The sequence below is a fragment of the Mus pahari genome, chromosome 4 (genome assembly GCF_900095145.1).
Source record: "Mus pahari chromosome 4, PAHARI_EIJ_v1.1, whole genome shotgun sequence".
Lineage (NCBI taxonomy): Eukaryota > Metazoa > Chordata > Mammalia > Rodentia > Muridae > Mus > Mus pahari.
This window is the reverse complement of record NC_034593.1, coordinates 87893472-87905509: the sequence shown is the minus strand read 5'-3', so window position 1 is coordinate 87905509 and position 12038 is coordinate 87893472. Positions and strand designations below refer to the sequence as shown.

At 43.6% G+C, this 12038-nt stretch overlaps 1 protein-coding gene across 9 annotated transcripts in view; it reads left to right on the top strand.

Annotated features, from left to right (window-relative positions):
- The window catches only part of LOC110320361 (myomegalin), a 196246-nt gene that overhangs the window by 93086 nt on the left and 91122 nt on the right, over nt 1-12038 (top strand). For 8 of the 9 annotated variants that reach the window (XM_021196322.2, XM_029537270.1, XM_021196321.2 and 5 more), the window contains 4 exons: nt 5707-5783; nt 8703-8826; nt 9012-9187; nt 9474-9591. In XM_021196322.2, the coding sequence (XP_021051981.1) occupies nt 5707-5783; nt 8703-8826; nt 9012-9187; nt 9474-9591 (495 nt within the window). Of the gene's footprint in view, nt 1-5706; nt 5784-8702; nt 8827-9011; nt 9192-9473; nt 9592-12038 lie in introns of those variants that run through there. The other variant, XM_021196328.1, reaches the window with a different exon arrangement.

Below are 12038 nucleotides of genomic sequence, written 5' to 3'. Positions count from 1 at the left end.
TGTGTGTGTGTGTGTGTGTGTGTGTGTGTGTGTGTGTGTGTATGTATGTGTGCATGGACATGCATATGGAGGCCTGGATTTGATGTAGGAAATCACCCTCCATCACTCTTCTGCATTATTCATTGACATAAAGTCTCTCAATCAATCACAGAGCTCGCCCATATGGCTAGTCTTGCTAGTGAGCTTGCTCTAGGGAAATCCTGTCTTTGTCTTCCGAGGCTAAAATTTCAGGAGGGCCGCCACACCCAACTGTGATTTAAATGTGTTTCTAAAGATTTGAACTCAGTCAGTCCGCAGCCTCACTAGGCAAGCAATTTTACCACTAAGTTATATCCCTGGCCCTGAATTGTTAAAAGACTTCAGATCGAAAGTTTTTCACGCAATCGCAATCTCAAAACATTATCCTCCGTCCCCGCCTTGGGTAGCAGAGCTCGGTCCACGAAACAAGACTGGAGTTTGGAATGTGAATTTTTAGCATGGAAGACTGGTCGTGTAAGAAACTCTAAGGACCCCAGGTGCCTTTTTCCCTGAGCTTTAAACAGGCGTTATCCCAGGCAAAGGTACTCTACAGTCGATCTATCACGCTTGTGAGGAATAGAAAGAAGACTTTGCTTATAGATCACTATGGAGAGCGAAGAAAAGGAAGCACAGATAGAAAACCACATGGGAACATAACAAACCTGTACATCTTTTAAACGAAGTAGTACCTCCCCAGTGCTTGCTGGGGAGTGGGGGTGGGGGCAGGCAGGCAGTGGGGGNGGGGGTGGGGAGGAATGGCTGTTAGGCAGATCATTTTCCTTTGTCAGTCGGTCCCTTGTTGGCTGGCTCATTTGTTGGATTTATTCTGTCATGAGTTGTATTGGGAAGGTTTTTGAAAATATTATTCTTAAGAGAGATCACCACATTGTGAGTTTTACGAGCCCTTAAATCCATTTAGAGTTAAAATTGAAAACTTGGAAAGGGTCAGCTGACCAGTCTGTTGTGTTTTTAATTCAGTCTCAGTTGAACTCAGATGTAAATGCAGGCAGGGACATACATCATTTTTATGGAGAGCTGTGTTTAAGGTGGATTGCGGCTGAGACGCTACATAGCACTCTGCAGGTCATGGCAAGCGTCACTGAAGTCCTGTGCATTGCTCAGTGTGCCAGCCCTGGCCTGTGATTCTAAATGCTGACATTGTGGTGCCGTTTAGTGTGCCTTTCTCATTTAAGTTAAGCTTTCAGCACTGAAGGTTTTCCGGGAGCTAAGTGGGGGGGGGGGGGGATATTCCTTTTGGGAGCACACAGCAAAAGAGGTGCCTTCCTCCCCAGCTCCCTCTTCTTCGGGACATGACTTTCCCTAGATATTTTAATGTAGCTCTGGCAAGGTCTGCTGACATGATAAGCAAGTTTAGTTTGGGACCCACTTAAGCTACACTTAGGATGAACTTATACAGAAATACTTACTCATGAAGCGTAGACAAATATGGTAAACCACGCCATCAGTTACGGGAAATTCATAATTCTACATCTCTTCTCTCCCTCCCTGACTCTTTTAAATTTCTCTTTACTCCTTATCTCAAAAGACCAAAGTGGACAGTGTACAGATTGGGAACCCATGTGAGGGCCTCCTGCTTTTACTGTACTAATTTCCTCTCCTTTCTATGCTACAATGTTAGTCTAATATGTGATTATGGACCATAGCTTCAGCTCTCTCAGACAGACAGGGCAAATCATTACCGTTACTGCTGGCAATAGCCAATGTTTTTTTTTGAGTGTTTACAACATGGCAGTACTATGGCTGTTTATACATGATTTCACTTAGTCATATTAATATCTGTATGAGGTTGGGACCACTCTAGTCCCCTTGACAGAGGAGAAGACTATGGGGACTGGAGGCCAGGCACGTTGGCTTTCGGCCATGATACCTGCTGCCTCAATGAAGACTTTCAAGGTTGGACCCCCTACAGCACACTTTGAGTACGGTTTCCCACAGTGAACTAAACCAGACAAGAGTGGGCGTCATTTTCAGAGCTGACCTCTGCAATAATGAGGCCAGTGTAGAACCGCATTTGTTTCTGTCTCTACCTTAGAAGCCACCCTCCTGGCTTTCAAATTCCTTAGATTTAAAATAAAGAACCCTAAGTGGATAGATGCCAAAGTCTTGGATGGTGAACATCTTCACACGGATGGTGACTGGATGTGTTTTGGGCACTGTCTCACTTCATCTGCACAAAATCCCCTGTGAGATGATCCTTACTGTCTTCACTGGTAAAGAAAGCAGCCACCCAAGCCCCGGGGAAACCGAGGCCAGAGGGATTAGCTAGACACTGTGTGAAGGTGGTGCTCTGTGGCTTTGCACTGGGTGTCTGCAGGGCCTCCCACACTCCTGCGCTCCTTGTGGGTGTGTTTTGTTTTGTTTTAGAACGTGCAGATTTCGTGGAAAATATTTACAGAACACATTTCAGAGGATCGTCTGCTGATCAGTTTATGCCTGTTGCAGACTCTGTGAGACATCATGAGATAGAGAACCTATCAGGTTATTTATGTATCCCAGGCATTTACCTCAGTACTCCAGCTGTGAGACTTTATTTTCTGAAGCCTTTTTTTTACCGATCTATCTGAGATGGCTAAACAAACATCTAGACTTACCTGACTTAGTTAAGTTAGCCAGGGGTAAGAGCATTGTTGCCAGCCGAGCAGTGCTAAGAGCATCATTCAGCCGGACGGTAGTGGCGCACGCCTTTAAGCCTTTAAGCCCAGCACTTGAGAGGCAGAGGCAGGAGAAACTCTAGTTTGGGCCTAGCCTGGCTCAGAACAGCCAGTACTACACAGAGAATCCCTGTCTCAAAAAAACCAAAAACTGAAGCAAAACAAACAGAAAACCCACCATTGCCAATACCTCAAAAAACCTAGATTAAGTTTTCTTTGTGTTAGATTTAAGTCAGATTAGCAAGATGACTCAGCAGAAAAAAGGATCTTGGCACAAAAGCCTTGGCACCCAAGTCTGATCCCCAGAGTCCGTATAAAGGTAGGAAGAGAGGAAGCAACTCTACAAAACTGTCCTCTAACCTTCATGTGTGTATTACGTCATGCTCACCCATACACACATCAAACACAAACACTAATAATAAGATAAACATTTTAGGAAGAGTTAAACATATTTTACTCATTCTTTGACATTTTGTGAACAGAGAAACACTAACAAAATTGAGCAGGTTCAACAATTGGGTCTGCTGGTAGCTTAGAAATCCTGTTCTCAGTATCACATTTGGAGTACCACATCTACTCGAGATACTATGATGTAAGAGAAAACAGACCGCTACTGTCCCCTGATGATAATGTTGCTACTGTTGGTGGTGACAATTATAAATATCTATGTATGACCTGTGTGTTGACACATCACTATGAGAGGCTGGGAACGTGGTCTAGCAGTTCTTAAATACATTACCACAATCTGTGCATCTATATAATGTTATTTATATGTATGTTTTTAGGATTGATGATTTGGTATTGAGGAACCAGTTGGTATGTGCTCTTCCCCAGGGAAGACCATTTCTCCAGCTCTTTGCAGTCCTAACTTTCCTGTAGTGCTTTGTGTAGCGTTGAGGCCTGTGGTCTTCCTCTATTCCTGTTAGTGTGTCTGTTGTGGTTGTCCTTGTTCAGTTCATGCTTAGGCAGACGTGTTGGTGAGACTTTATGGCTGTAACTTCTGACATTACTGGTGAGTTTTTGATTGGCAATAGCTCCCCTCCCGTCTTCTTTCACAAGTCTTCTTGGTTGTTGCTGTATGGCTTTCACAAACCAGTTGCTTGCTTGCTTGCTTGCTTGCTTGCTTGCTTGCTTGCTTGCTTGCTTGCTTGCTTGCTTCCTTCCTTCCTTCCTTCCTTCCTTCCTTCCTTTTGTGTATTCCTCATGTGTGCATGTATGATACATGTATGAGTGTATGTGTGTAGGGGGAGGAGTGCATGCTTCATGAGGAAGTCAAAGGAGGAACTCTGCTGTCCTTCTCTATTACTGATATTATGATATTCCCTAAAATATCATAATAAAATGTTACTATATTTTATTCTCCGGAGGAGACAGGATCTCTCACTGAACCTGGATCTTACTATTTAGGTTAGATTGGTAGCAAGTCCCGAGATCCTCGAGTTTGTGCTTCCATTCTGATCTTCCCTCTCATCCATTCACCTCCTAACCCCATGTTGGAGCCACAGGCACACACATGACCACACACATGACCACACACATGACCACACACATGACCACACCAGCTATTTTATGTGGGTGCTGGAGACCTGATCTCAGGTCCTCATGCTTGTGCAATGAGCACTGTTTGTGAATGAGCCACCTCCTGGTTCTGCTAATGTTTTCTTATTGATTTCCCGCTCCTTGTATACAGCAGGCTATTTAACCTACAGGGATGCATTGTGCAAGCATCACTAAATCCTTGTTCATACTTTACAGGCATACCTTTATTTCCTTTTTCTATTTGTCAAAATCTTGCTGGTTGCTACTGATAGGTTATTTCTCTGCCGGTGAAATGACCCAATTCAAGCCCTATTAGATTATATCAAAGGCAGGTGTATTGGGAAGCTGCTCTCACTGGCCCCAAGGATTGAGACTAGAGGTGTCACCACGAGGAAATGGGGGGGGGGCAGGATAGGGGAGGAAGAAAGAAAGGGCACAGTGCAGAGAGAAGCAAAGGTGGGGGGGGAGGAGGAGGAAGGAGAGGAAGAGGAGGAGGAGGAAGAGGAGGAGCTGGAGAAGGAAGAGAGACCAAAATGTCTGGATTATATAGGGAAAAGCCTCTAAGCTGGAAAGTTCAGGGTTGGGGGTATGATATGCCAGGTAGGGACTGAGGATGCTGGGAGAACCTGGAGGCCAAGTCCGCTTTGATATGTAAAATATGTACTCAGTCCCTTGACCCAGGGTCCAAAACCAAACAAGCTGCCTTACCTTAATAAGCATTGTTCCCTCATAGATTTACCACTCTCACCTTAATATTTATAAAAGTCCAATTTCATAATACATTTTTATGATGTTGTTTTTAAAACACACACAATTTTTTTTCCTTAAAAAAAAAAAAAAAGTTAAACCCAGAACTGGAGAGACAGCATAGTTGGGAAAGTACTTGTCATGTAAACGTGATACCTGAGTTTGACTGCCTGCACGTACGCCAAAAAGTAAAATAAAATAAAAAGGCCATGTGTGGTATCTTACACTGATAATTCTTGTGCTGGAGAGGCCGAGATGGGCAGCTCTCTGGAGCTCAGTTGCCACATCGTCTGGCCTAAGCTAGTAGAGAGTCCCAAACCAGTGAGAAGCTTTACCTCAAAGGAGGCAGATGGCTCCTGAGGAATGGCGCCTGACACCCTCTGACCTCTGCATGCACGTGCACCTGCACATACCTGTTCACCTACCCACATGAACAAACATAATTAGACCCCTTTGTATTTTAAAATATAACGTAGTCTATATCAGTAGGAAACTTTTGCTTTGCTATACATCTGTCCTCTAAGATAGAGCTGATGGTCTAGGGGGCGTTGGTTGTCCAGAGGCAGTGACTGACAGACAGGAAATCTTGAAACTCGAGAGTTCGTTTGCTAATCTGTCTGGATTTCTGAAAAGGACTGCGATGAGATGCTGTAGACCAAGGCCAAAGTCAAACAGGAAGCAGGTCAGAGAGCACCGGGGGCGAATGATGGTGGATGTGTTTGCTTTTCAGAACATCGAGCTGAAGGTTGAAGTGGAGAGCCTGAAACGAGAACTCCAGGACAGGAAACAGCATCTAGAAAAAACATGGTGAGTTGTGAGTTGAGCTCTGTGTAGAGCAATGTGTATGCATGAGCTCCATCCTGCCCAGACTCCAACTCACTGGAGTGTAGTCAATTTAAAACCAAAGTCCTGAACTTTCCCCTTCACATTTGAATGTAGGCTCTAATTTGTGATTTGAAGCTATGGGTTTCATGTTTTCTTTCCCTTGGGTGTGTCTGTTTCTCAGATGTGTCTGCTGTGGTCAGACACACCTTGCCACCAATAAACAGGTCTCCCAGACCCAAGACTGTACGTTTCCTGTTAAATAGGAAAGAACTAATCAGGAGAAGTGAATGTTGAGATGTTTGCAAAGAGCATTTATCAGGGTTGACTGTTCTGATAGATCCAAAGCGTAATGTCCAGGGAAAATGGTCACTCTCATGCTCTTCTGTGAAAATAGGGGTTAAGACATCACTTTTGGTATGGTTTATTGACTTTTAAAGTGAGAAAAAAAAAAAAAGATAATCCCTAGAGAAACTCTATTCCTTGTAACTGAAGACACTCATGAAAGGATAAAACCAAGAGCCTTTGTAATGACAGAAAACTTGAAGCAATCATCCATTAATAAGTCAATGGCTGAAGATATTTCAGTGTATCTGTCCTGTGGCCTATTACACAGTTGTTAAAAAGAATGAACTCCATATTGTTCTTGCTAGAAAAAGCTAAGAGGAAACGTGAATGTTCATAGTACAAGCCTCATGGGGCAAACATGTGTGTTCTAGTTTGTGTTCCTGTTGCTGTGATAAATTGTTGATCAAAACCAACTTGGATCAGAAAGAATTTTTTTTGTCAGGCAACAGTTACCACTGGAGGAAGCTGGGCAGGGATTCAAGGCAGGAACTGAAGAGATGGTGGGAGAACACTGCTTCTTGGCTTGCTGAGCTACCTTCCTTGTCCAACCCAGGATCACCTGCCCGGGGATGGCACTGCCCACCCCCTACATCAGTTACTAATTGACAAAATGCCCCTAAAGACAAGCCCACAGGCAGGTCCAATGGAGACAATTCCTCAATTGAGACTTAGGTATACACCTGTGAATTTAGTACCGAGATGGCTGAGGCAAGAGTTGAGGAATTTAAGGCCAGCCAGACTATGTAGTAAATTCATGTTGAAGGAGACCACACAATGAAACTTTGTCTCAATAAATAGAAAGAAAGCCTAAAGGGCAGTTTTAAATGATGGTGTTAGAATATAGCCTGTAATCCAAACATGTTTGATCTGACCTGATCTACGTTTTATATCAATAGTATTTCTTGGACTTTAGGAGAACCAAATAAGATGAGAGTTTTATATTCAGGTATATGCAAGATGTTGGCAACAAAAAATAAAAAAAAAAAAAAAAACAAACAAAAACCCAAAATAATACATAACAGGGTTTTCTTATTAGGGGCGAGTCTTTGTGGTATCCATTAAGAACACTTGCCTGCTGTTGTAGGCTCTAGAAAACTTTGAATAACAATAAAGCAATGCATATCGAGATTTCTATAATGCTTCAAGATTTTCTATTATTTTTATATCTACTATGACATAGGTGGCATAGTATTCTGAAACATGAAAAGCTGGGGTGTGGGGAGTAGAACTGATCTCAGAATAATGAAAACATATGGTCTCCATTCCTCCCCTTGACTGTCAGGGGAATGGCTCAAGGGATGTGGAGCCAAAGGAGAAGCCGACTCACAAGCACTGCCATTGTTGGATCCCTGGGTTCCTACTTCACAGAGGCTCTACAGTACCGACACCAGAAGACTGGGCTAGCCTCTGAGATGGTGTTGATTAGCACCCATTATAAACCAAGGAATTGCACAATATCTGGGGAAGTCCAGGCCATCTCCACGGAGACAGCCTCCTGATCTAACTACTAAAGTGCGTTAGACTCCGTGGTGGTTTATAAGTCTATAATTTAATGTAGTTCTTCACTCTGAGAGCAAGAAGATGGTCCGTGATTCTCACAAAATGACTTAAAACACAAACAAAACCTAACCGGAATTAAGATAACTCTGCACCTGATTTGGCCCTCAAATTTCTAATCCTCAGATATCCAAAGACAGCTGATGTTCACTATAAATAAACTGCTGATACCTTACCCTCTTCATGCTGGTGCCTGACAGCCATTCCTAGGGATATCAGAGAAGCTACTTGCAGCCGAAGCCTGAGTGTGTGCAGATTAAATGTCTGTTATCCGCCGGGGACCGTGAACACTGGGTAGAAGTGTTTAGAGGCAGCCCAGACTCAGGACAGGTCCTCTGTGCATTCTTGGTTGTAAAGGAGTGCATTTCTGTGGACATGGACACCATGTCCTGGCAAACTAAATAGAATAAACCGAAACAGCAAGGAAGCAGGCTGCTGGTAAGTCCCTCTAGGAGAGCCATTAAACAGGAAAGTCCATGATGTGGTCCTATCTGCTGACTCTGTGCCTTCACCATGAGCTCCTCCTCTTGAAGTTATAGCAGTCATAGCATCTCAGGGCAGCAGGCTTACCCTCCTTGACAGGCAACAAAGAAGCTAGAGGTCCTAAAAGATGAGATGAAAAGGCTGGGCAGGGACTGGAGAGATGGCTCAGTGGTTAACAGCACTGACTGCTCTTCCAGAGGTCCTGAGTTCGTATGTTCGTATTGAGTTCATATTCCCAATATAGTGGCTCACAACCATCTGTAATGGGATCTGATGCCCTCTTTTTGGTGTGTCTGTAAACATATAAACTATATATATATATATATATATATATATATATATATATATATATATATATATATATATATATATATAATTTGAAAAAGAAAAAGAAAAGGCCGGGCAGAGTGGGTGCAGAGCGAGTGTTTCTCTGGCCCCAGTGAATGGCTGGAGTGATCTGAGTCTGCAGGTGAAATTTCGTGTCTGCTCTAATTAGCAAATGCTACATCGTTGTAGGGCCGATGTGGAGGATCTCAATGGCCAGAATGAGGCAGAGCTCCGGCGCCAGGTTGAAGAACGGCAGCAGGAGACAGAGCATGTTTATGAGCTCCTAGGCAACAAGATCCAGCTGCTGCAGGAGGTGAGGGGTGTCCACGGGTTCACAAAGACAAGAGCAAGCGGTCCCCTAAAGCCTCTCCCCGGCCACTCTCTCTGTTCTGCCCAGTCTGCTCTCCTTCGCTTCTCTAGTCTATCAGATGTCCCTGTGTCTTAGAGTTCCTGACCTGGGTGGAACCTACCACCGCTTAGCTTCCCTGCCTTTTTCAGGAACCCAGGCTAGCAAAGAATGAAGCCACAGAGATGGAGACTCTGGTGGAGGCAGAGAAGAGGTGCAATCTGGAGCTCTCAGAGAGGTGGACAGATGCTGCCAAGAACAGGGAAGATGAAGCGGGAGACCAGGTGAAGCCTGACCAATATTCTGAGGCGCTGGCTCAGAGGGACAGGTAGGTGTTTTTGGTAGTCTTTTCCTGGGCTGCCTTTTTGTGTGTTCCCCAACTTGGAAGAACACATTATATATAGCCACTGCTCCCCCTTTAGTACAGATAGTGGGTTTTCCTCCCTATCTAAGATGCCATGTTTTCCTGGACCAGATTTCCTATTAAGGTTGGCTCTTTAGTGGTGTCTGGTAGGAAAGCTCACTGGTTTGTGGCAGGAGCTTATGTAGAAACAGGTAAATAATGGAGTGGTTGAATGGTTGCCAGAAGAGGTTCTTTTATTTCTTTGGCCCAGGAGAATTGAAGAGCTGAGGCAGAGCTTGGCTGCCCAGGAGGGGCTTGTGGAACAGCTGTCTCGAGAGAAACAACAACTGCTACATCTGCTGGAGGAGCCAGCGGGCATGGAAGTGCAGGTAAGGTTCAGGTTGGGTGGCCTGGGCACCAGCTTCAGAATTTCTCCAGCACCGTGCTGTTACTGATCGGCACGCAAGTCACCACACACTGCCCAGCGTATAGCACAGCGTATCTTTATCTTTCGAGGTTTTCTGTCAGGAACCCAGATGTGGCTCCGCTGGGTCTGAGCTTAGGGTCCTGTAAGTTTGAAATCCAGGTATGGACGGGTTTCTTATCTCAAGGCTGACCTTGGAAAGGATGTGTGTGTGTGTGTCTATGGCTCCGTGTGTCACTGGCAGAATTGACTTCCGTAAGGCGCGGCAATTGCTCCTCTATTTCCTTGTCTTTTCTCCAGGGCTCCGGTAACTAGGACAGGTCTACGTTTTAGTTAATTTAAAGTCAACTGATTATGGGGCTGGAGAGAGGGCTCAGCAGTTGAGAGCGCTCATTGCTCTTTAGACTAGACTTTGGTTCCCAGCACCCATGTCAGGCAGCTCACAACCACCTGTAGCTCTGGCTTCAGGAAAGCGGAAATCCTTTGGCCTCTGTGAGCACATTCGCTAACTCACACTCAGATGCACACGCACACATAGTGAAAAATAAATGAAAAAAAAAAGAAAGAAAAATAAATGAATATTTTTAAAGCCAATTGATGAGGAATCTATGTTATATTTGGGAATTCTGCTCACTTTTGTCATAGAATTGTAGCCCAGTTGTGCAGTGACATTCCACTGTGCTTGCTGCACAGTGTTGTTTAGAAGCCAGTCTTTCTCTATAGCACTCCAAGTGAGTGGAAACTACACAAAGGAATAGATAGATAGATACCAGGGAATTATGAGGAAAATTTTAGAGTTTTCCATCAATGCCGAGTGATTTCTTACTACAAATAACATGCTCTTAATATAAGCTTTACTGTTAAAAACTTTCAAATAAATAAAAACACGACATATCAAAACCAACTAAACCCTAAGTTTATACAGCTTAATGAAAACTATATATAGTTAGAATTAGCATTCATTATGAAAGCTGGGAAGCTTCCTAAATTCTACACTTTCAGGACTGGATACATTTTATGTACTTATCTACCACCCAAACCCAAATTATCCACGACAGACTTGGAACTAGTAGAACAGTTAGCTTCATAGCCTCATTATGACACGTGCCCACCACCTGCCTTCAGCCCTTCTCATCCCATTATATCTGGCCTTTCCCGTTCTAATTTTTTCCTGTTATACCGAGCTCACATGACATTTGTACCCTCGCGTACATACACACACACACACACACACACACACACACACACAAGTATTGGCTAGATTCCACGTATTTGAGAGGATAAGTGGTTTATGCCTTTCTGCAAATTTTGTGACCTCACTTAATATTATACATTATTAGTCCATCCATTTTTTTGCAATATTTTAAACTTCATTTTTTTTTGTTAGAGCTGAGTAGTAATCCATTATATATGGTGTGTGTGAGTGTGGACCAAATTTTATTATCCACTCTTCTGTTGATGAGCAGCTAGAATGATTCCAATTCTTTGCCATAGTGACTAAAGGAGCAATAAATGCAGGTGTAAATATCTCAGTGGTGGAGCACAGGGTTCTCTGGGATTGCCCAGGCGTGAAATAGTTGGGTCATATGGTTCTGACCATATGGTTTTTAACTTTTGAGGAAATCTCTAAACTGATTTCCACAGTGACTGTATTTATTTACATCTCCACTGACAATAAATAAGGGTTCCTTTCTTTTCTCTCCATGTCTTCTCCAGCATTTGTTATCAGGTTTGTAGATGACAGCCACCCGACAGGGTGAGGCAGAATCTGATCATAGTTTTCATTTGCATTTTCCCAATGGCTGGGGAGACTGAACACTTAAAAATAGTCACTGGGCATTTCTCTCTCTCTCTCTCTCTCTCTCTCTCTCTCTCTCTCTCTCTCTCTCCTTTGCAACTATCTATTCGGTTCATTTGCTCATTTATTGAGTAGCAGTTTATTTCCTTGGAACTGGTATTGGATTTCTGGTGTTCTTTGTAAATTCTAGATATTAGCCCTCGTCTGAGGTGTAGTCAGTGAAGATTTCCCCCACCCTATGGGCCATCTGTTACCTCTGCTGATTGTTTCCATTGATGAACAGAAAGTTTTATTGTCATGTCATCCCATTGGTTGATATTTAGGGTTAGTTCCTGTGCTGTTGCTGGGTTTTGTTTTGAATGGTTAAGAGCACTAATCGCCCTCTTATAGGACCCAAGTTCAATTCCTAGCACCTACATGGTGGCTTAACAACCATATGTAATTCCAGTTTCACTAGGAATCCAACGCCCTCTTCTGGCCTCTGTGGGCACTTCACATATGTGGTGCCCAGACATACATACAGGTAAAATAAAAACACCCATACACACAAAGTAAAAGTAAGTAAATCTCAAGAGAGAGAGAGAGAGAGAGAGAGAGAGAGAGAGAGAGAGAGA